Raw genomic sequence first — 24441 nt, forward strand, 5'->3', positions numbered from 1 at the left:
ATTGTAAGGTATGATTCTGTGACTGTGACTATGTCAGTGTGTTGCTTGACCAGTCTGTAAGATAGCTCTCCCAATTTTGGCATTAGCCTCCAGATGTTAGTGAGGAGGACTTTGGATGGTCGACAGGGCTGTTTCTGCTGTTGACTTTTCCGGTACCAAGGTCGATGCCAGCTGATCTGTCCAGATCCATTTCTTTGAGTCTTTGTAGCAATTGATACATCTGAGTGGCTTGCTAGGCCATTTCAGAGGGAAGTTGAGAGTCAGCCACATTGCTGTGGGTCTGGAGTCTACCTTCAATACCTTGGGCTCTTACTTTATGACTTGACCTAGAGTGGGTTACATTATTGAAAGCCTTCTGGAATCCAGATACAACACAATCTACTGGCTCAGTGAGCAAGAACTGCAAATGCTGGAGTCAGAGATAACAAAGTGTGGAGCTGGAGGAAAACAGCAGGCCAGGCAACATCAGAGGAACAGGATTTTCTGAAGAAGGGTCCTGACCCGAAACGTCAGCTTTCACGTTCCTCTGATGCAGCCTGCCCTGCTGTGTTCTTCCAGCTCCACGCTTTGTTAAGTATACTGGCTCCCCTCTATTTACTCTTGTTGAGACCGCCTTGAAGAACTCAAATAAATTGGTCACATTTGATTTTCCTTTCATGAAGCTATGTTGGCTGTGCTTGATGAGATTATGATTTTCCAAATGTTCTGCTGTTACTTCTTTAACAACTGATTTCAATATTTTCCAACAATAGATGTTAGGCTAATCTGCTTGTGGTTACACACTTTTTACCTACTCCTCTCCACTTTGAATAGGGGTGTCATATTAGCAGTTCTTCAATTTTTGAAAAATTACAACCAATGCATCTGTTTCTGCAGCAATCTTCTTTTAGCCATCAGGACCGAGGGAATTGTCGACCTTTAGCCCTGTTGTTTTGTCTAATATGCTTCTTTAGTGATAGTAGTTAATTTTTGCTTCATATTCTTTAGTATAATGGGATGTTCAAAGTATCTTCCAGTGTACAAACTGATGTGAAAATATCTGTTTAACTATTCTAGCATTTCCATGTTCACCAAAACTGCCTTCCCAAATTCACTTTCTAAGGGGTCTGTGGTCAGTTTGACCCTGTCTTCCTTTTCATATACTTAAAGAAACTTATTATCAGTTTTACTTTCCTCACTAGTTTGCCCTCACAGTTTATTTTCTCTGTCTTTATTATCATTTTAGTCCTCCTTTACTAAATTTTGAATTTGTCTGAAGCTTTGGAGCTGTCACTGATTTTGACCTCCTTATATGCATTTTCTTTCAACTTATTGCTTCCTTAGTTAGCCATATTTGGTTTATCCCTCTCTCAGAATCTTTCCCCTTTACGGAGGGGTATTTTTGCTGAGAGTCATGAATTACCTCCTCAGATGTCTGCCAATGCTTGCTTACTGTCATTCCTGCTAATCTATCCACCCAGTCCACCTTCAGCTAACTCTGTCCTCATTTCATTGTAATTCCCTTTATTGAAGTTAAACAATGTTATGTCCAACCCACGTTTCTCAATCTTGAATTAAATAGTAGATTCTATCATATTATGATCACTGCTTCCTGGAGGATCTTTCGTTTAGGATTCAATCTCTTCTCTTTCAAACCGTGATTAAAATTCAAATGCATGCATGTAGTGGAGCTGGATGAACACAGCAGGCCAATTTCTGATGAAGGGTCTAGGCCCGAAACGTCAGCTTTCCTGCTCCTAAGATGCTGCTTAGCCTGATGTGTTCATCCAGCTCCACACTTTGTTATCTCAGATTCCCCAGCATCTGCAGTTCCTATTATCTCTCGCATGCATGTAGTGCTGTGTTGTTGCTTTACTAGGTTGACACCTCATTGCTAGGTATGCCAGACCTGCTCATGACCTAACCTGCACCCTTCATTGACCCAAGATTGATACCCAGGCTTGAGGTGTGAGGGGATATACCAGGCTTCGGAATGTGGTTGAAATGTGCATGTTGGCCCACTGTGCATTCTAGGTGCCTAGTTCTGAGTTGCTAGATCTTTTCAATGCCATTGAAATGGTGGTAGTGCCACACAACACAATGGAGGGTAATTTCAGTATGAAGATGGAGCATCGTTTCTGCATGGACTAAAGTAGTCACTCTGGCCAGTTCTGCCATGAATTGCTGCATGTGCAGTGATAGATTGGTGAGAAAGAGATCAAGCTGCTTCTGTCCCTCTTGTACACTCCCTCATCACTTGCCACAGACTCATTCTAGTACTCAATCAGTGGTAGTGCTCCCACCGTTTTTGTTAATAAATGTGTGAACTTCCTCATGCAAAGAATGTTTTGTGTCTTTGCCACCCTCAGTGCTTCTTCCAAGTAATGTTCAACATTACTGATGTTGATGCTGATTCACCAGCTGAGGGGCACAGTAAATGGTAATGACACAAGACTTAGTGAGGTCCAGAGTCATTGCTGAGGATTCTAAGCTTTTTTTGGGGAGGCAGCAGTGACTTTACACTTTATCTTGAGGAACTCCTGCAGCTGAAATACCCACCTCCAGCAATCACAACCATCTTCCAATATGCTATGTATACTTAAAAGTAGCAGACAGGTGTCTCCCGATTCCCATTCATTCTTGTTTTGCGAGGACTCCTCAATGCCATACTCAGTCAAATGCATCCTTAATATCTAGGGCGATTATTTTTGCCAAACCTCTGGGATTCAGTTCTTTTGTCTATGTTTGAATCAGAACTACCAGCAGGCCGAAGCTGAACTAGCTCCATTGCATATGGAGCTAAACATTGTGCAATCATTAGCAAATAGCCTAAAGTCTGATTTTACTTTAAAGGTCACTGAAGCAGCTGAGAGAGTTGGATTGAAGATGGTGCCCTGAAGAGCTCCTGCACTGAGCCTGCAATGAGCACAGCCATCTCCTTTCTGCTAGTCTTTGAGGTGTTATGTTTTCTAATTTCCATTGATATCAGTTTTGTTAGGACTCCTTGGTGCCATTCAAAGACTACTAGATGTCGAGGGCTGTCACTTTTACCTTACCTGTGGAATTCAGCATTTCTATTCACATTTGGACCAAAGCTGTAAAGAGCTTTGGAGAAGAGTGATCCTGTTGGAACTAAATTGCATACCAGTGAGCAGTTTGTTGATCAGTCCATATTAGTTGATAGTAATGTTACTGACCCATTTCATCACTTTGCTAATGATTAAGAGTAAGTTGATAAGATAGTAATTGTTGGGGTTAATATTCCTGCTTTTTGTGGCCAGAAGATTGTTGAGAAATTTTTCCACATTGTTAGATAGATGCCAGTGCTGTTGTTGGTTAACGGCATGGCTAGTGCTTGATCACGAGTCTTCAGTATGGTGGTTAGAATGTCAGCAGAATCATCACTGGGTTCAGTGCACACAACCATTTGTTTCTTCAAGACACAGGCTGAATTAGCTGAAGACTAGCATAAATGAAAGTGGAGATCTCAAGATGAGAAGGCTGAAATTTTCCCAACTATGTCCCTTGAGTTTATATGCAGGGCTTTATCATCACTGTTCATGTATATTCCACCTCCATTCTTTACTTACTTAATGTTCAGCTTCTGTAATGACTCTGTGGCTGAACCATAAGATGTAAGAACCAAATTAGGCCATTTGGCCCATCAGGGCAGCTCTTCCATTCAATGACATCATGGCTGACCTGATAATCCTCAACTCCACTTTGCTAACTTATCCCCATATCTGTTTATCCCATCACTAATTATAAATCTGTCTATCTCAGTCTTGAATACAGTTCATGACCCAGTGTCAACAGCCCTCTGTGTTAAAGAATTCCACAGACTGACTACTGTTGGATTGAGGACCAAACTTTTCACAGTAATCCAGTTGGACTGACTACTGCCTGGTGTAGTCTAGTAACACCTGCCTATTTCTATGCAGCATTCCCCTTCAAATAAAGGCCAACATTCCCATCTGTCTTCCCTTTAGCCAATGCCCTTGTATGCAAACCTTTGTAATTCATGCATGTAGACACCCAAATCTCTCTGTTTTGCAGCTTTCTCCATGTTTCCCCCTTTTAATAGCTTCTAATTCTATCGTTCCTCCCACCAGAATGCATACCCTTACTTGCCCCGCATTGTATTCCACTTGTTAAGTTTTTGCTTGCACATTTAACCTGACTTTATCCCTCTGTAGACTCTGTCATCCTCTCTATTCCCTCCTTACCAATTTTTGTGTAATGTACATAATTGGCAATAATAGTCAGTTTCATTATCTGCACCATTTATATATCATGTCAGTAATTGAGTCCCCAGCATGAACCCGTGTGACACTCCACCAGTTACAAGTTGCCATGTACATTTTGCCTCCTTTATCTAATTATCTTTCTTCTATTCGTCGCCCAATCCTGTGTCCATGCAGGCTGTTATTCTGTAAGTAGCTTTATATGTTTACCTTACTGAATGCTTTTTGAAAATCCAAATATATTATATCTAGTGCCTCCCCTTTAACTATCCTGATTCTGCCTTCTTAAATAACCTTAATAAATTTCTTAAGCTTGATATCTCCTTTGTGAAACCATGTGATTCTGCTTGATTATATCATGCATTTCTAAAATGCTGTACAATTTCATCCTCGAGAATAGACTTTAATGTTTTTCCACTGACCACCGTTAAGTGCACTGGAGTTTGGCTGTGAAATTTCTTAGCTATGTAGCCTGCTTTTTCTACTTTTTATGAATGTAGGACTGTGTCATAGCTTCAGTGGGTACCTCATTTCCAGAATGCTTGGTGCTGCTCCTGACAAGCTGTTCCGCACATCTAAATGAGCTAGAGTTTGTCAAGTGACAAGATGATCAAGTAAATGATGTTTTCAGCTTAGAGATCGTGATAGAATACAGATCTGCAGTTGTTAATTAACCATAACTTTAAATTGATATAGTGATGTGGTTTTCCTCTTTGTAAGTGTTGCTGACAATTCCTTACAATGACCACCCATACAACCAGCTAGACAAGGCACAAGATGTGGCAGCAAACTGCAGATCTGCAGCCCATTCACAGCTTAACACCCCCTAATTTTAAAAAAGCATACAATTTTTTTTTAAGTTGGATTGCAACTTTTAGCATTACTGCCTGGCACTGGTGCCCAAATTGAAACCAAAAACCAATGCATTGAAGTGATGGAGGATGGAACAGATTCACTTGAACAAATTGGCAGGGTAAAAATCAATCATAATTTCTCTCAGTAGTTAATGTGCCTGTTACATAATTTCTTCAGTCACAGGTGGAAGATGAAAATGAAGTTAACCTGAAGCTACTTCCTTTGGCTTTTATTACCCGTTAATTAATCTGATTTTCACTTGAGAAAGGCTTAGTATATTTTTGTATTAATTATGTTTTTTTTCATTTTTAGGCCTCTAACCAGACATCGACACCTTCACCAACACCTGTAAAAGAGCTGAAAAATAAAGCATTGTTGTGCAAACCCTTAACACAGACAAAAGCTACTTACTGTAAGCCTCACATGCAGTCAAAATCCTGTCAAACAGGTATGAATCTTCACCTTCATCCTGTGATTTACCAGTGGATTGTTAATTGGACCCTGGCTCTTCAAAGTGCTTGCACATCCAATGAAGCTCTCAGACAGCAGGTGCCGCCGTCTCCTCTAGCATTAAGATCCCTACTTGTAACGTTTTTCCTGTTATCATTGCATTTGATAACAAAAAGCATTTGAAGCAGACATGCCCAGCTGCTGATTGATCTTCTGCAATTTATACCATGTTTAATCGTTTTGAGGCCCTATATTTATTTGTATATTTGTAGACTTGGCACATTTTGGGAATATAAGACCAGTTGTTGCCTTCAGCTGAAATTGTGTCAGTGAACAGGAAGTAATTGTACCAAGTTTGTAATCCAGTCCTTGGTTATGTTATTACTTGTACTTGAACTCAATGTTTATGGTTTAGCAGCAAAACTTTCACCAGTTTCGGAACCAAAAAAGGTCTAAATGGATGGAGCATAAGAGTTTTTTTTTGCGGACACAACACTTAGGAGATGCAAAACTGAGGTTTTGCAGTGCCATCACTGGTAGGTAGCTGTAATTAATTGTGGCACAATTTCTTTGGCAGAGACAGGGGGTTCCTGATTTTCAAATATTCACCTTATTAACACAACCCCATGCAGGGGTGTAACTTTAAAGATATGACATTACAAACCTTTCCTGTATGTAGAAACAGCTATTTTGTTGTCTTTCATTGTGTTCTGACTGGTATACAAATCAACTTGTGCACAAACTCAAGAATGGAACTTATTCACAACCCAAGGACTGCCTGTTCTGTTATAAATTTGGAAAAAATATTTATAATGGAAGGGTTTATTCAAAAATGTGAAATTAGGAAATGAACAAAAGATGAATACAAAATGCAGACTTTTAGGCCTTCCTATAGTGAAAAATGACCACTGCTGAGTCTGCACAGTTTAAGCATTTTATTTAAGCATATGCAAAGCAAAGTTCACCTCCGCTACCCATAGAACGTCTTTAAAAATTGATTTCAATGCACATTTGTAATGCAAGCCCTGGATATCTTAACCTTCAGCGTTGGGCCTCCTGGTTTCCATGGTAACTCAACTGATTTGTCTGGATTTTCAGAGATAACGGGAACTGCAGATGCTGTAGAATCCAAGATAATAAAGTGTAAAGCTGGACGAACACAGCAGGCCAAACAACACCCCAGGAGCACAAAAGCTGACACTTCGGGCCCAGACCCTTCATCATTCCTCTGATGAAGGGTCTGGGCCCAAAGCGTCAGCTTTTGTGCTCCTGGGGTGCTGCTTGGCCTGCTGTGTTCGTCCAGCTTCACACTTTGTTGTCTGGATTTTCAGTTCATCTTGCCTGCTTACTTCCTTTTGCAATGAATAATATGCTTACATAGGCTGTTGCTGTTACAACATTGAAGAAATTCAGCATAACTACACCACTTACTTCGAGACTATTGTGTACTTTTAAGTTTAACCCAGCTGATATTAACTCCTCCTCCCCACTTTAGCCCCTTCTTTTGAACCCCTGTTCAGGGGTCACCTAACCTAGGCAGGATGTTCTTCAGCCCCTCTATCTAAAAACTTCTGGGCTTTAGATCTTCTAATTTACAGTTAATTTACAGCCTCACTGATGTGTTAATGAGCTAGGCTGGATCATGAACCCCATCACGTCAGAAAGCAAAATCTTCATAAGCGTTCCTCTTTCTCATATTTACTAGGAAACGTGCTCTGGTTGCAGTGGGTACAGAGGTCCATACTTTCATTGGTAGCTTTACCATTTGGGATCAGTTTCTGGTAGCAGCAGATAGAGAGGCTGACCAACCTGACTGCAATGCACGTAACGGCCACTGCTACTTCCCTACTTTCCATCTGCATTCTCTTGACTCAGTTATTAGCCAAGTCTTCCAATAATTTGGCCACACCTTGTGTTAGATTCAACTGCACCATACTCATGATTACTTAACAGCTTTTTTCAGTAAGTCTTTTGGTGGTGGCTAAGGTGCTTTCCTTTCCATTCTAGGCCATTCTTCTCATGACAGTGTCAATATTTAACAAACTGTTTCACCATTGGCTCAGGATGTCTGGTGAAGTAGAAAGTGAAGCCTGCAAGTAGAAAGTCCCCCACAGTAAATGAATCTATGATCGAAGCAAAAGGTATGCTTATCATTGTAGTCCAATCCTCCATAGAGGAACCTTGCCCTATCCATCAAATTGTACCGCTGTGTAAGACAATTTTAAACTTCAAGTACTGGCTAGTACACTTTATGCTTGATTCAAACATACAAAATCATGACTGAAATGGTGGCGTTTTGAATTCCAGATTCCTACGTACCACCTGATTATCTTTGATTCTCCTGCCTGACAAGAGCCTATCCATCTCTGTTTTAAACAGATTCAATGACCAATGGCTTAGTGTTCCGACCCAAAACATCACCTTTCCTGCTCCTCTGCTGCTGCCTGGCCTGTTTTGTTACTCCAGCTCCACAGTGTGTCATTTGTGATTCAAATTTAAGTCCCCTTAGAATTTGTTTCTTGTAAAATGCTAGAGGGAAAGCATTGTGTGGTCCCTTTAAAAGATGATGTGCTTTTTCTATACTTGAGATTAAAAATGGATGTCTTTGAGCAGCAGCTTGAAAGTTTGCATGTACACAGAGAAATTGAAATATTTGTATTGAAAGGCCGTACAGACAGTGGGCCAAGCAGCAGTTTTTACGAAGACAACAGGCTTTTGAATTTAGCCAATCGATTTGAACCAGGCACTTATACACCAAAACACAATTAAGTTTAAAACTCATGATTTTGACAACATAAGATCAATCCTATTGTAAGAAATTGATATGTCATTAAGAGTATAAAATGAAGGGGGCTGTTGGAAAAATCCCCAGAGCTAACTACCATCCTCCAGAGCTATCAGCTGTCAAGACAGAATTGCTGATTCTCACAGCTTCCTCTATGTCTTAGAGAAAGCACCATCTAAGTAACAATGTGACCAACAGCACAAACTAATTAATATTCCTGACGGAAGCTTCGATAGAGAAGACATTCCCTACAGCAGAAGTGACAGAGATGGCATAGAACCTTCTGGAAGACACATAACCTGGCTGTAATTTCAAGAGACTAAATTTATTTTTGTTAGTATAGGTAGGTAAAGAAGTTAAAATATTGAGAGATACAGGAGCTGGTCAGTCTCTAATAGTGAAAGATGAAAATACTTGCACTCTTCCTGAAATAGTGACTGGGAGAATGATAATGTGTGCAATAAATGGAGAGAGGAATAGTGTTCTCCTGTGTAAGATAAGGCTAGAAAGTCCAATCAAGACTGGGGAAGCAGTAGAGGGAGTAATGGAAAAATTGGCTATTCCAGAAATACAGTTCTTGGAAATAATACAGCTGCATTACAGGTAGGAGTGATGCCAATTGTAGTGGAAAAACCAAAAGAAAACCAGGGAACTGAGGAGTTAAAAGAAAAATATCCTGGAATTTTTCTAGACTATGTGGTCATGAGATCCCATAGCCACTAATTGAAACAAGAAGGGAAAACAAAAGTGAAAAATGAAGGAGTTGAGGTCCAGCGAGCTGACACTCTGATGAGATGGTAAAGTATAAACCTAAACAGGTAGAGGATCAGGCAGAGGTGTTTAGTTCTGAAAGATTAATGGAGTCACAACAGAAAGATAAGGTAATCAAGGATTTATATCATAATGCCTACTTGGAACCAGAGTGTATTCCAGAATGCTATTACCTTAAGGATAAAATCTTAAGATGGAAATGGAGACCTTGGCAGGTTAGTGCAAATGAGAAATAGATGGAAATTAACCAGGTTGTCTTGCCAGTAGCATACAGACAAGAAGTATTGCAGGTAGCACACAGATTATCTGTAGAAGGTCACCTAGGAGTGAGGAAGACTCAGGCTAAGACACAGAAACATTTCTGTTGACCTGGATTGCATAAAGATGTGGTTGAATTTAGCTGTATTTGTCATTCATGTCAGATGCTAGGAAAGCCACAGGCAGTGATAAAACCAATGCCTTTGGTACCAATTCCAGCATTTGAAGAACATTTTACATGGGTTGTAATTGATTCTGTAGGCTCCCTTCCGAAAACCAAAAGTGGGAACCAGTATTTGCTAACCATAATGGATGTGTCTACCAGATTTCCAGAGACAATTCCATTACAGAATGTCAAAGCAAAAAGGGTTGTGTAAGAGTTGCTTGCTTTCTTTACCCATTATGGATTACCCTGGGAGATTCAGTCAAACCAAGGATCCAGTTTTACTGCCTAATTATTTAAGGAGGTCATGGATAATTTAGGCATAAAACAATTTAAATCAATTGGGTACCATCCTGAATTCCAAGGAGCATTGGAAAGGTGGCATCAGACCCTAAAGACCATGTGGAGGGCTTATTGCCAGGATTACCCAAATGATTGGGTTAAAGGTAACCCATTTATTTTACTTGCTTTTAGAGATGCTCCAAATGAATTGACTCAGTTTGAGTTCATATTCAGACACTAAGAGGGCCTTTTAAAATTAATTAAGGAAAAGCTCATAGGTACGAAGTCAAAGATCTCCCAATTGGATTGTGTATCTGATGTGAGAGAAAGATTAAACAGAGCAGGTGAATTAGCTAGACACCATTTGAAGGTGGCACAGCACCCAATGAAACAAGAAGTAAATAAGAAATCTAAAATTTGCACATTTCCCCAAGGGAATGAAGTGTTGGTGCTGTTACGAGATCCCTTCAAAGCAAGTTCCTATCAGATTGAGAAGAAGTTAAGTAATGTGAACACACTGAAATAATACTGTTACATGGAAAGGGAACTGGAGAAACAGGTATTAGTTACTGTCACTCTGAGTGAGGAATCAAAATCCATGTAATTTGGATTTTGATGCACTTCAGAATAAAATGAATAATGAGGGAGTCCTTAAGGAATGGGATAGGGTAGTGAGTTACCTGTCCAAGGAACAGAGAACAGAATTGAAAGACTTGTTGCAGTTGTATGAGGACCTATACAGAAATAGAATAGGGAGGACTAACACCATTGTGCATGAGGTTGACGTAGGAATACTGTTCCAATAAAACAAGGGCCATACAATCTTAATCCTCTCAAAGCAGCACAGTTTCAGAAGGGAGTGGAAACGATGCTCCAAGAAGACATCATAGAGACGAGTGAAAGCAGTAGAGCTTGCAGGTCGTGTTGGTTCCCAAATCTGATGGTACTTAACGATTCTGTGTAGATTACCAGAAGGTAAGCGCCGTGACTAAATCTGACTCACTCAATTCCAAGACAGCAGGATTGTGTGAACAAAGTAGTCATTTATATTACAAAGTTGGACTTATTTCGCAATTACTGGCAAGTACCTTTATTAAAGAGAGCAAAAGAAGCTTCTGGTTTTGTAACCCCAAATGGCGTACAATTTAAAGTAGTACCATTTAGAATGAAAAATGCACTATCCATTTTTCAAAGGCTTATGAATAAGGTTGTTGCAGGATTGACTAATTGTGCAGTCTACATAGATGACATAATGATCTTTAGCCATTCATGGAAAGATCCCTTGGAGCATTTGGCAGAGCTCTTTGAGACACTACAGAAGGCAAAGTTGGGCATAAATTTGGCAAAAACAAAATTTGGTGGAAATAGCATCCTTAGGACACAACATCAGATAGATGGATGACAGCGAAGAATGTGAAGACGATGGCCATCGAGGAATTTCCAAGACCATCCTCGAAGAAGGAAGTGATATGATTTTTAGGATTGAATGGATTCTACAGGAAATTTGTGCCAAACTACTAGTACATTGTGGCACCGCTGACAGGTTTGTTGAAGAAGAACATGAAATTTCAGCGAACAGAGCAATGCCAGGAGGCATTTGAGAATTTAAAAGCAGCGTTAACCATTGCAACCAGTTTTAGTCACGCCAACTTTCTTGAAACCCTTCAAAGTTGCTATCTTTGCAAGCGATGGGGGCGTTGGAGCTGTGTTGTTATAGGAGAATGACTGTGAAAGTGAAAAATCAATCGATTATTTTTCAGAAAAAACTCAATTTCCACCAGAAAAATGTATTCAACCATTGAAAAAGGGTTATTGAGTTAGGTAATGGCCTTACATTTTAATGTTTATGTTGCAAACAATGCATCAGAGATGATTGTGTATACTGATCGTAATACTTTGACATTTCTGGAAAAATCTAAGGACAAGAATACCAGATTATTTCACTGGAGTCTTATGATACAAGAATTTAATTACAGATTGTACATGTTGTGGGTCGTGAAATGTTGTGGATGTTTTATCGCGATTTTAGAAAGAAAATGTTTATATAGAATAGAAATGGTAGTGTTCGCTGTTGTACATATATCTAGAATTAGTATTAGGTGAGTAAATATAGACTAATGACTAATGAATCTAGTATTATAATGGAGTTAAGATTTTAAAAGAGAAAAAATACTAAGCAATTTTTTAATAATGATAGTTCATTTTTTTCTTAAGGGTGGAGGTATCGGGTAGACTACTTGTAGGCTGGGAGGCAGAAGGTTAGAATTTGGTGTTTTTAAAATGCAATGGGGAAAGCATTGTGTGGTCCTTTTAAAAGATGATCTGTTTTTTCTATACCTAGAGATTTAAAATGGATGTCTGTGAGCAGCAGCTTGAAAGTTTGTAAGTCCACAGAGAGCGTCCAAATTGAAACGTTTATTTCAAAAAGCTGTACAGTTAGCAGGCCAAGCAGCAGTTTTTATGAAAATAACAGGCTAATGAATTTAGCCAATCAATTTGAACCAGGCAATTATATACCAAAAACCAATTGAATTTAAATTGGATAGTTTTAGCAACACAGGATCAGTCCTATTGTAAAAAATTGTTATGTCATCAAGGGTATAGAAAGAAAGGGGCTATTGGACAAATCCCCGGAGCTAACTGCCATTCGCTAGAACTAACTGTCCTCAGCTATCAAGGGGGAACCACTGGCTGTCTCAGCCTCCTCTATGTCATGGAGAAAGCACCATCTAAGTAACAGCGAGACCAACAGCACAACTAGTTAATATTCCTGACAGAAGAATCGACAGAGAAGGCACAGAACCTTCCAGAAGACACTTAACCTGGCTGTAATTTCGAGACACTAAATTCTTTCTTTTTATATAAGTGGTTTTATTGGAATAGCATCCTATTAGAATCTTGCTTTATTCGCAAATAGTTAGAAGGGATTTATTCAGTTTGGTAATAGTTTAATTAGTTTGTTCACTGTTAAGCGTTAGATAAATAAATTATTACTTGTTGATTGCAAAGTGAGTGTCAGGGAGTTATTTTATTTAACCACCAGAAGTTATTGTAAATCAGGTTACATCACTTTTCATGTTCCGTTTACAGATAATAGGGTTTCGTGCTCCTCTTTGGGTGTTTTGGTTTTAGTTGTCAGAGGGGTTCAACCTCCACTTTAAAACAACATGAGGGTTCATGTCCAGGATTTGGATGGATCTGAATGAATTTGGATAAATCTAAACAGATTTGGACAGGTCTGGACAGATTTAGGGTACGAAAAGCACCATCAGATAATATTGTAATGTCTGATCAAACATGTGGCATGTACTTCCCTTGAACTGTGAGCCAGTTGTATTACTAGTGGTTTGAGATAGTAATTTTAATTTTTCCCTTAATTCCAGATTAACCTGTGAAGTTGATCTGTAGGTTAACTTGATTTTTGCCTTTCCTATATTATGTTTTGCACAAGTATTTCACCTTGCCACAGTCCAGACCAGGCCACTTATCAGTGACATTCATAAGTTGCAACATAGCATTCCTTTCCTTGTGCATAGGCTTATGGTTTATTTCCAAATCGTTTTGCTTCCTTTCACCAAGTACCATTGTCTACTTTGCTGGCTTCCTTCCTTTCCCATTCTTCCTTTTTTTTTGGGATGGTTTCTCATGTAACCTTTAACCTTGATCATCTCTGGGCCGATGGTACTAACCTCCCTTGACACCAAAGTCACTATCAGGTTTTTGGTACCATCCTGCGCCACCTGATCTGTCCACTGATTCCCTTTCTGGATGGAAGCATCCCTTCTTGGGTGGATGATGACATTTATCAATACTAGCTGTCTGGCAGAATTGCTGCCACCACCAGTAATCAAAATAGTTCTTCATTTTTGACTTGACCTCCACCTGATCTTATATATCCCTTCATTGCCCATGCTGCCATGTAATCATGAATGATCCCAAAGATGTACAAAAATGTTAGCTATTTGCCGTCATTACCATGAGCACTACTAGCTCATTTAGCTGAGCACAATATTTTCTTCATCGTCTGTGTTTGGTGGAGAGGCCTGGGGAATCAGGAGGTGTGATTGCTCCTGAACAAAGTACCCAAGTAGCATATCACCTGCTCACTGTGTCATAGTGTTGAAAGCTTAAAATCCAACACATCAACTCTGATTTAAAGTTTTTCAAGCTGCAGACGCTTAATGCAGGTGTAGTTGCCATGAGTCGTACCAGTGGTCACCAGCTTCCGTATGCTACAGCTGCAATGCACCACCTTTCCTTTAATCATTATTCTGTTGAATTTAACTATTTGTGTTTATAAACATCATTCACTTATTTATAGTTAAACTATAAATTTAATGGAGTACTTGTATCTCCCCAGAACACTACAGCCCTATTTAGAGGGAAAAACAACTTGAACTTAGCAATCACTCACCGATCTGCTCATCTAATTAACCCATCTGTGCTTCAGTTCTCATATCCCACTTCTGGTCTCAGGCTCCCCTAATTTGCATTTCTTAAAAGGTCAGAATAGCGCCTCCTCCCTCACCACACCAACACCCTCACTTACCACATTCCCAAGCTTACCTTTTGTATTATACTGCGATCAGTAATATGCTACTATCTTTGCTCTCAATTGTTTCACTTTTCATGTGGTGAACCCTCTTCTCTAATTCTCCCTCAACTCCTTCCATGATCCCAAGCCCATCACCTTCTTACTACCATTTTCCCTTCCAACTGACTCCTTGTTCTCTGCCCAAACTCTTCCTCCATTGAGCTGTCAATATTAAAGCTGCATTCACTTGTTTCTATTTCCATTTTCTCCCAAGGGTGGGTGGCATTCTCACCATCAAACAATTTACCATCTCCTTCTAACTTCCCTTTAGCTTCTTCCAAGACTTGTTAGTTTTCAAAATATAATATGCTTCTTCCTTAAGAGAGATTTCATTTGAATGTCCACACCTCGTACTGTATTTGCCTGTATTTCTGTGTTGGCCTTTGAAATAAATAATCAAAAGTTCATAGAAACCAAAACAAAAACTATGAACATTTGCTCAGTTACTATATGAAGCTATTTACTTTGAAACTAAAAAAAACTTAACATCTTAAAGAAGTTATTGAGCAAGGTATTGAAAGTACTGAAGAAAAATATTCCAGTCGTACATCTGACTGGATAACACAAATGCATTCAGGAATGTCAGATATATTACCAATTCTCAAGATTGTGCAACTCAAATTCATCTTGCACAGCCTCTGGTTGAGGTAAATTTTCAACACCGAGGTTAAGTTCTGAGAAAAGGTGTGGCCTTGCTGTCAAAATAAAAAGTGGTTCAAAAATGTATACGCACAATCAACAACTCGAGATCCAAATACTAATTTTAAAGATGCTCAATATTGCCCCGCTACATGGTCTGCCTCAAATTTCTCAGATACACCTCTTATTTTCTGATGTCTGTGTTTTTTAATTGTATGTCCATATCATGAAGATGTGTCTGTTTTTCATATTTGTTATTACAGAGGAAGATTGGAAGCCTCAGGTGATTCCTGTGCCTATCCCTGTGCCGGTCTATATTCCAATTCCAATGCACATGTATTGCAACAGCTATCCAGTACCTGTCTCAATGCCTATTCCGGTAAGCTTATTCTTCAGACTTTTAAGTAATATGTTGGAAGAAAAACTCTGTTAACAGTTATTAAAAAGAAAAATCGAAGTCAAAACCCTTTAGTTGCTGTTTTTACCCTTTATATTTAATTGAAGAGGAATGATATTTAAGTCGAGAAAATTTCAGAAAGTTGCAATATGAAGGGACTTAGAGAGGGGGTGTGTTTGTATACGAAACACAGAAAGCTAGCACATACATGCAGCAGGTAATCAGGATCGCTAATGAATGTTGGCTCTTATTTCAAGAGAGTTGGAGTATAAGTAGGAAAGCCTTACTGCAGCTGTGCAAGATGTTAATGGAACCACATCTGGAGTACTGTGTGCAGTTTTGGTCCCCTTATTTAAATAAAGATATCAGTTTTCTTTCTTGGAGGCATTTCAGAGAAGATTCACTAGCATGAAGCCCAGTGCGGAGGGTCTGTCTTATGAGCAAAGGTTAAACAGTTTGGAACGCTGCTCACTGGAGAGTAGAATTAATGAGACTTGATCTCATTGACAGGGTAAATACTGAGATGACATAGTTTCAAAATTAAGAGGCATCAATTTAAGATTGAGATGAGGAGAAATTCTTGAGGGTCGAGAGTCTTGTAACTCCTTGTCACCTAGCTGTGGGGTCAGAGTGCTTTTGTATATTTAAGGCTAAGACAGATTCTTGATCAAGGGTTACAGGAAAATGCAGGAAGGTGAACATGAGGAATGTCAGATCGTGATCCTGTTGAATAATGGGGCAGGTTCAGGAGGCCAAATGGCCTACTCCTGATCCTAAGTCTTGCATTCTCATGGTTTAAGATGTGCAACAATTAACGATCAATGTCTGGAGCAGGTACCTGTTCCAGTGTTTCTGCCTACTACCCTAGGAAATGCTGAGAAGATAGTTGAAACAATTGAGGATCTCAAGAGGAAGGTTCCTTCAAATCCAATTGAAGCTGACATACTTGCTATGGCAGAAATGATAGCTGAAGCGGAGAAGAATCCTGTATCAATGGAATTCTGTGGTAAGATTTAATGCTTGCATGAAAGACGGAAGGAAATGGGAAAGAATGCAATGTTTGTTTCCTGTTGACAAAAGCACCTCCGGATGGTAGAAATAAAAATACAGCTGTATAGTTTAAATTGAATGCATTACTACATCTTTCCATTCCACCAGTAGAATACCCAAGAAAACCCAATGAAATTGAGATGAATGCATATATGGTGGAGGAATCAATGACCAAGATGTAGATTTAGGGTAAGAAGCAGAAGGTATGAGAAAATGTGAAGAAAGCCCCTTTCACCCAGAAGGTAATGGGAATCTGGAGCTTACTACTTGTAAGGTTGGTAGAGGCAGAAATCCTCATAACGTTTAAGAAGTATTTAGATATTCACTTGCACTGACAAAGCATACACAGCTACGGGCCAAGTGCTGGAAAATGGAATTAGAATAGTTAGTTATCTGTTTTTGACTGGTGTGGACATGATGGGCTGAGGACTTTTTTCTGTGTTTATAGATCTATTACAAATTGATAATTCTAATTATCAAATCAGAAAATTTAAAAAAAACTTATTTTGTGATTTTGAGGCATGACTGTACTGCTACATTTCTCATCCCTTTCTCTTCCAGAAATATTGTTCTTTTTGAAAATACCAAATCATTTTGTTTTTTAAAATCTATTGTAATGTTATACATGTCTTAATATTTAAAAGGTTATAACGTTGATCTGAAGAAAATTGATAAGATGTAAAAATGTAGAATTGGAAAGTTTGAAAAATGGTTTTGAAGCTGGAAAGAGAATCCTGGTGCTTTACAAATAACAATGAAATATGGAGTGTATTAAGGTTTTATTTTGTTCAAATAAAAATCATAATTATTTTTCTATTCATTTGTGGGATGTGGGCGTCGCTGGCTGTCCATCATTTCATGTCCAGCCCTAGTTGGCCTTGAGCAGGTGGTGGTGAGCTTCCTTATTGAACCACTGCAGGCCTCCTGCTATGGGTGACCCACAGTGCTATTAGGGAGGGAATTTCAGGTTTTTGACCCAGTGACAATGAAGGAACAGTGATATATTTCCAAGTCAGGATGGTGAGTGACTTAGAGTTTCTTGAAGGTGGTGGAGTTCTCATATGTCTGATGCCCTTGTCCTTCTAGGTAGAAGTGGTCGTGGATTTGGAAGGTGCTGTCCGAAGATCTTTGGTGAATTTCTGCAGTGCACCTTGTAGATAGTACACACTGTTGCTACTGAGTGTTGGTGGTAGGAGTGAATGCTTGTAGATGTACTGCCAATCAAGTGGGTTGTGTTGTCCTGGATGATGTTAAGCTTCTTGAGTGTTGTTGGGGCTGCACTCATGCAGGCAAGTGGGGAGTATTCCATCACACTCCTGACTTGTGTCTTGTAGATGGTGGACAGGCTTTGAGGAGTCAGGAAGTGAGTTACCCGTCACAGTATTCCTAGCTTCTGGCCTGTTCTTGTAGCCACTGTGTTAATGTAGTGTGTCCAGTTAGGTTTCTGGTCAATGGTAACCCCCAGGATGTTGATAGTAGGAGATTCAGTGATGGTAACACTATTGAATGTCAAGGAACAATGATTAAATTGTCTGTTATTGGTGATGGTCATAGCCTGACATTTGTGTGGTACTAATGTCACTTGCCACTTGTCAGTCCAAGCCTGGATATTGCCCAGATCTTGTTGCATTTGAACATGGACTGCTTCAGTCACTGAACATTGTGCAATCATCAGCAAACATCCTCACTTCTGACCTGATGATGGAGGGAAGGTCATTGATGAAGCAGCTGAAGATGGTTGTGCCTAGGACACTATCCTGAGGAACTCCTGCAGAGGTGTCCTGGAGCTGAGATGATTGACCTCCCACAGGTACTGCCATCTTCCTATGTGTCAGACATGACTCCAACCACTGAAGAGTTTGCACCCTCATATCCATTGACTCCAGTTTTGTTAAGGTTCCTTGATGCCACACTTGGCCGAATGCAGCTTTGATATCAAGGGCTGTCACTCTGACTTCACTTCTGGAATTCAGCTCTTTTGTCCATGTTTGAACCAAGGCTGTAATGAGGTCAGGAGCGGAGTGGCCCTGGCAGAACCCAAACTGGACATCACTGAGCAGATTACTTCTGAGCAAGTGCTGCTTGATAGCACTGTTGATGACACCTTCCATCACTTTACTGACGCTTGAGAGTAGACTGATGGGGCGGTCAGTAATTGGCTTGGTTGGATTTGTCCTGCTTTTTGTGTACAGGACATACTTGGGCAATTTTCCACATTATCCGTTAGATACCAGCATGGTAACTGTACTGGAACAGCTTGGCTAAGGGAGCAGCAAATTCCAGAGCATAGATCTTCTGATCTATTGCTGGAATATTGCTGGGCCCATTGCCTTTCCAGTATCCAGCGTCTCCAACCATTTCTTGATATTACGTGGAGTGAATCGAACTGGTTAGAGACTGGTGGTATCTGTAATGTGGGAACCACTGGAGGAGGCCGAGATGGATCATCCACTCGGCGCTTCTGGCTGAAGATGGCTGCAAGTACTTCAGCCTTATCTTTTACACTGATGTACTGGGCTCTTCCGTCATTGAGTATAAGACCATAAGACATAGGAGTGGAAGTAAGGCCATTCGGCCCATCACGTCCACGCCGCCATTTAAATCATGGCTGATGGCCATTTCAACACCACTTCCCTGCACTCTTGCTCTTGATTCCTTTTGAGATCAAGAATTTGTCGATCTTTGCCTTGAAGGCATCCAACATCCCGGCCTCCACTGCACTCTGCGGCAATGAATTCCACAAGCCCACCACTGTCTGGCTGAAGAAATGTCGTCTCGTTTCAGTTTTAAATTTACCCCCTCTAATTTTAAGGCTGTGCCCACGGGTCCTAGTCTCTCCGCCTAACGGAAACAACTTCCTAGCATCCACCCCTTCTAAACCATACATTATCTTGTAAGTTTCTATTAGATCTCCCCTCAACCTTCTAAACTCTACTGAGTACAATCCCAGGATCCTTAGCCGTTCATCATACGTTAAACCTACCATTCCAGGGATCATCCGTGTGAATCTCTGCTGGACACGCTCCAGGGCTAGTATGTCCTTCCTGAGGTGTGCGGCCCAAAATTGGACACAGTGTTCTAAATGGGGCCTAACTAGAGCCTTATAAAGCCTCAGAAGCACATCGCTGCTTTTATATTCCAACCCTCTTGAGATAAACGACAAAGTATGGGATATTTGTGGAGCCTCCTACTCAGTGATTTGTTTAATTGTCCACCACCATTCACGACTGGATGTGGCAGGACCGCAGAGCTTCGATCTGATCCATTGGTTGTGGGATCACTTAACTCTGTCTGACTTTTGCTGCTTTCACTGTTTGGTTGGCACTTAATCCTGTTTGGTGGCTTCACCAGGTATGCCTGGTTCTGCTCCAGGCATGCCCTCCTGCACTCTCCATAGTTTAACAATGAAAATAGAAGAAATGCGTAAAAATAGCTATTAAAAAACTGCAAAGAATAAAGAATGAATTAGAATTATTTATTAAAAATGATAGCGGTAAAATGAATTAGAAATAGTGTTGCAAAAGACAGTAAAAGGCACCTAAAAATGCAGAGAAATGTAAAGTGATACGGCTTGAAAAAGAACACACAGAAGTTTAGTATAAAGGTACAGTTTTAAAGGGAGTATAAGAAAGGTGGGACCTAAAAGTTCATATGAATAAATCATTGAAGCTGGTACCAGCAGTTGGACGGCTTTTCTTTTAAAAACAAAATTGGTTTTATAAAAAGAACACTACAAAAGCAAGAAAGGTATGACAAACCTATACAAGTCACTCATTTGAGCTCAGCTGATCTATTCTAACCAGCCCTATAAATTCCTTGGTTTCCATTTATGTAAATTCGTTTAAGTAAAGCTAATTACTTGCAGTGCTTCTCACCCAATCTCATGAGTCTCTGCTGGCATTCCATTCTTTCTAATTCTGCTTCAATTGATAGCATCAAAACAAATAATGTGGTCAATCATTAACTTGACATTTGCATCACATTTATACGTATCTAAAAGAAGGGAGAAAGAAAATCATGAAAGATGCAAACCTGAAACAGAAACAGAACTCAGGATGCAGACTAAAGACCTTTTTTGACATGCTGCAATGGTGAAGCAAAGCGTACTGTGGTCCCACAGATCTGGTGTTCTGGCTATTGTGCCTTGCAAGCAAACCACTATCAGAGTCCTCTAACCTTAGTGCTGTTCAAAATGCAGAGCTTCACGAATGATTGTAAGAGTGCATGGAGAGTTCATGTCAGCCTGAAATGTGCACAGTGGTTTAATATGTTTTGTTCTTCGGCTAAACTGCATCGATTTTGGTGCTGTGAATGTATCCAGCATCAAACCAATTGGGTTTGAGGACATTAGGTCCTTTCACCAAATAAACTGTTAATAATGCTCTTAAACAAGCCATACCTAACAAAATATATTTTAAAATGTACTAACCTGAGCATGAACCTGGGTTTCCTGCAAAGAAAGGATATTACTAAATTAGTGAGGGTTCAGAAAAAATTTACAAGGTTATTGCTGGGACTAGAGGGTTTGGGTTATAAGGAGAGGTTGGATAGGCTGGGACTTCTTTCACTGGAGTGCAGGAGGTTGAGGGGTGACCTTATAGAGATTTATAAAATCATGAGGAGCTTAGATAAGATGAATAGCAAAGGTCTTTTCCCTAGGCTGGGAGACTTCAAAACTAGGGCACATATTTTTAAAGAGATAATGGGAACTGCAGATGCTGGAGAATTCCAAGATAATAAAATGTGAGGCTGGATGAACACAGCAGGCCAAGCAGCATCTCAGGAGCACAAAAGCTGACGTTTCGGGCCTAGACCCTTCATCAGAGAGGGGGATGGGGAGAGGGAACTGGAATAAATAGGGAGAGAGGGGGAGGCGGACCGAAGATGGAGAGTACAAGAGAGTTGCAATGGGAGAGAGATTCCCTGAGGTTGGTCCGGAGGGAGGAGGGTAACTTCTTCAGGTTAGGCATCCCTGGAAGAGGCTTCGCAGTGAGGTTAAAATAGTATCAGAGATAATGGGAACTGCAGATGCTGGAGAATTCCAAGATAATAAAATGTGAGGCTGGATGAACACAGCAGGCCAAGCAGCATCTCAGGAGCACAAAAGCTGACGTTTCGGGCCTAGACCCTTCATCAGAGAGGGGGATGGGGAGAGGGAACTGGAATAAATAGGGAGAGAGGGGGAGGCGGACCGAAGATGGAGAGTACAAGAGAGTTGCAATGGGAGAAAGATTCCCTGAGGTTGGTCCGGAGGGAGGAGGGTAACTTCTTCAGGTTAGGCATCCCTGGAAGAGGCTTCGCAGTGAGGTTAAAATAGTATCAGAGATAATGGGAACTGCAGATGCTGGAGAATTCCAAGATAATAAAATGTGAGGCTGGATGAACACAGCAGGCCAAGCAGCATCTCAGGAGCACAAAAGCTGACGTTTCGGGCCTAGACCCTTCATCAGAGAGGGGGATGGGGAGAGGGAACTGGAATAAATAGGGAGAGAGGGGGAGGCGGACCGAAGATGGAGAGTACAAGAGAGTTGCGATGGGAGAGAGATTCCCTGAGGTTGGTCCGGAGGGAGGAGGGTAACTTCTTCAGGTTAGGCATCCCTGGAAGAGGCTTCGCAGTGAGGTTAAAATAGTATCAGAGATAATGGGAACTGCAGATGCTGGAGAATTCCAAGATAATAAAATGTGAGGCTGGATGAACACAGCAGGCCAAGCAGCATCTCAGGAGCACAAAAGCTGACGTTTCGGGCCTAGACCCTTCATCAGAGAGGGGGATGGGGAGAGGGAACTGGAATAAATAGGGAGAGAGGGGGAGGCGGACCGAAGATGGAGAGTACAAGAGAGTTGCAATGGGAGAGAGATTCCCTGAGGTTGGTCCGGAGGGAGGAGGGTAACTTCTTCAGGTTAGGCATCCCTGGAAGAGGCTTCGCAGTGAGGTTAAAATAGTATCAGAGATAATGGGAACTGCAGATGCTGGAGAATTCCAAGATAATAAAATGTGAGGCTGGATGAACACAGCAGGCCAAGCAGCATCTCAGGAGCACAAAAGCTGACGTTTCGGGCCTAGACCCTTCATCAGAGAGGGGGATGGGGAGAGGGAACTGGAATAAATAGGGAGAGAGGGGGAGGCGGACCGAAGATGGAGAGTACAAGAGAGTTGTGATGGGAGAGAGATTCCCTGAGGTTGGTCCGAAGGGAGGAGGGTAACTTCTTCAGGTTAGGCATCCCTGGAAGAGGCTTCGCAGTGAGGTTAAAATAGTATCATAGATAATGGGAACTGCAGATGCTGGAGAATTCCAAGATAATAAAATGTGAGGCTGGATGAACACAGCAGGCCAAGCAGCATCTCAGGAGCACAAAAGCTGACGTTTCAGGCCTAGACCCTTCATCAGAGAGGGGGATGGGGAGAGGGAACTGGAATAAATAGGGAGAGAGGGGGAGGCGGACCGAAGATGGAGAGTACAAGAGAGTTGCAATGGGAGAGAGATTCCCTGAGGTTGGTCCGGAGGGAGGAGGGTAACTTCTTCAGGTTAGGCATCCCTGGAAGAGGCTTCGCAGAGAGGTTAAAATAGTATCAGAGATAATGGGAACTGCAGATGCTGGAGAATTCCAAGATAATAAAATGTGAGGCTGGATGAACACAGCAGGCCAAGCAGCATCTCAGGAGCACAAAAGCTGACGTTTCGGGCCTAGACCCTTCATCAGAGAGGGGGATGGGGAGAGGGAACTGGAATAAATAGGGAGAGAGGGGGAGGCGGACCGAAGATGGAGAGTACAAGAGAGTTGCGATGGGAGAGAGATTCCCTGAGGTTGGTCCGGAGGGAGGAGGGTAACTTCTTCAGGTTAGGCATCCCTGGAAGAGGCTTCGCAGAGAGGTTAAAATAATATCAGAGATAATGGGAACTGCAGATGCTGGAGAATTCCAAGATAATAAAATGTGAGGCTGGATGAACACAGCAGGCCAAGCAGCATCTCAGGAGCACAAAAGCTGACGTTTCGGGCCTAGACCCTTCATCAGAGAGGGGGATGGAGAGAGGGAACTGGAATAAATAGGGAGAGAGGGGGAGGCGGACCGAAGATGGAGAGTACAAGAGAGTTGCAATGGGAGAGAGATTCCCTGAGGTTGGTCCGGAGGGAGGAGGGTAACTTCTTCAGGTTAGGCATCCCTGGAAGAGGCTTCGCAGTGAGGTTAAAATAGTATCAGAAATAATGGGAACTGCAGATGCTGGAGAATTCCAAGATAATAAAATGTGAGGCTGGATGAACACAGCAGGCCAAGCAGCATCTCAGGAGCACAAAAGCTGACGTTTCGGGCCTAGACCCTTCATCAGAGAGGGGGATGGGGAGAGGGAACTGGAATAAATAGGGAGAGAGGGGGAGGCGGACCGAAGATGGAGAGTACAAGAGAGTTGCAATGGGAGAGAGATTCCCTGAGGTTGGTCCGGAGGGAGGAGTGTAACTTCTTTAGGTTAGGCATCCCTGGAAGAGGCTTCGCAGTGAGGTTAAAATAGTATCAGAGATAATGGGAACTGCAGATGCTGGAGAATTCCAAGATAATAAAATGTGAGGCTGGATGAACACAGCAGGCCAAGCAGCATCTCAGGAGCACAAAAGCTGACGTTTCAGGCCTAGACCCTTCATCAGAGAGGGGGATGGGGAGAGGGAACTGGAATAAATAGGGAGAGAGGGGGAGGCGGACCGAAGATGGAGAGTACAAGAGAGTAAAAGGAACCTGAGTGGCAACTTTTTGAAACAGAAAGTGGTTCGTATTTGGAATAAACTGCCAGAGAAAATGATAGACACGGGTACAGTTACAACATTTAAAAGACATTTAGATCGGTACATGAATAGCGTTTACAGGGACATGAGCCACATGCGGGCAAGTGTGACTTGTTTAGTTTGAGAAACTTGGTTGGAAAGGACAAGTTGGACCGAAGGATCTGCTTCTGTACTGTGTGACCATGCAGACCACCACCA

The 24441-nt window shown here is 41.3% G+C and overlaps 1 protein-coding gene across 6 annotated transcripts in view; it reads left to right on the forward strand.

The window, feature by feature from the left end:
• The window catches only part of zmym2 (zinc finger, MYM-type 2), a 160458-nt gene that overhangs the window by 111763 nt on the left and 24254 nt on the right, over positions 1–24441 (forward strand). For all 6 annotated transcript variants that reach the window (XM_048532385.2, XM_059646659.1, XM_059646662.1 and 3 more), the window contains 3 exons: positions 5391–5526; positions 15284–15399; positions 16252–16423. In XM_048532385.2, coding sequence (XP_048388342.2) covers positions 5391–5526; positions 15284–15399; positions 16252–16423 — 424 coding nt within the window. The remainder of the gene's footprint in view (positions 1–5390; positions 5527–15283; positions 15400–16251; positions 16424–24441) is intronic.

This window comes from Stegostoma tigrinum, chromosome 6 (assembly GCF_030684315.1).
Source record: "Stegostoma tigrinum isolate sSteTig4 chromosome 6, sSteTig4.hap1, whole genome shotgun sequence".
NCBI lineage: Eukaryota > Metazoa > Chordata > Chondrichthyes > Orectolobiformes > Stegostomatidae > Stegostoma > Stegostoma tigrinum.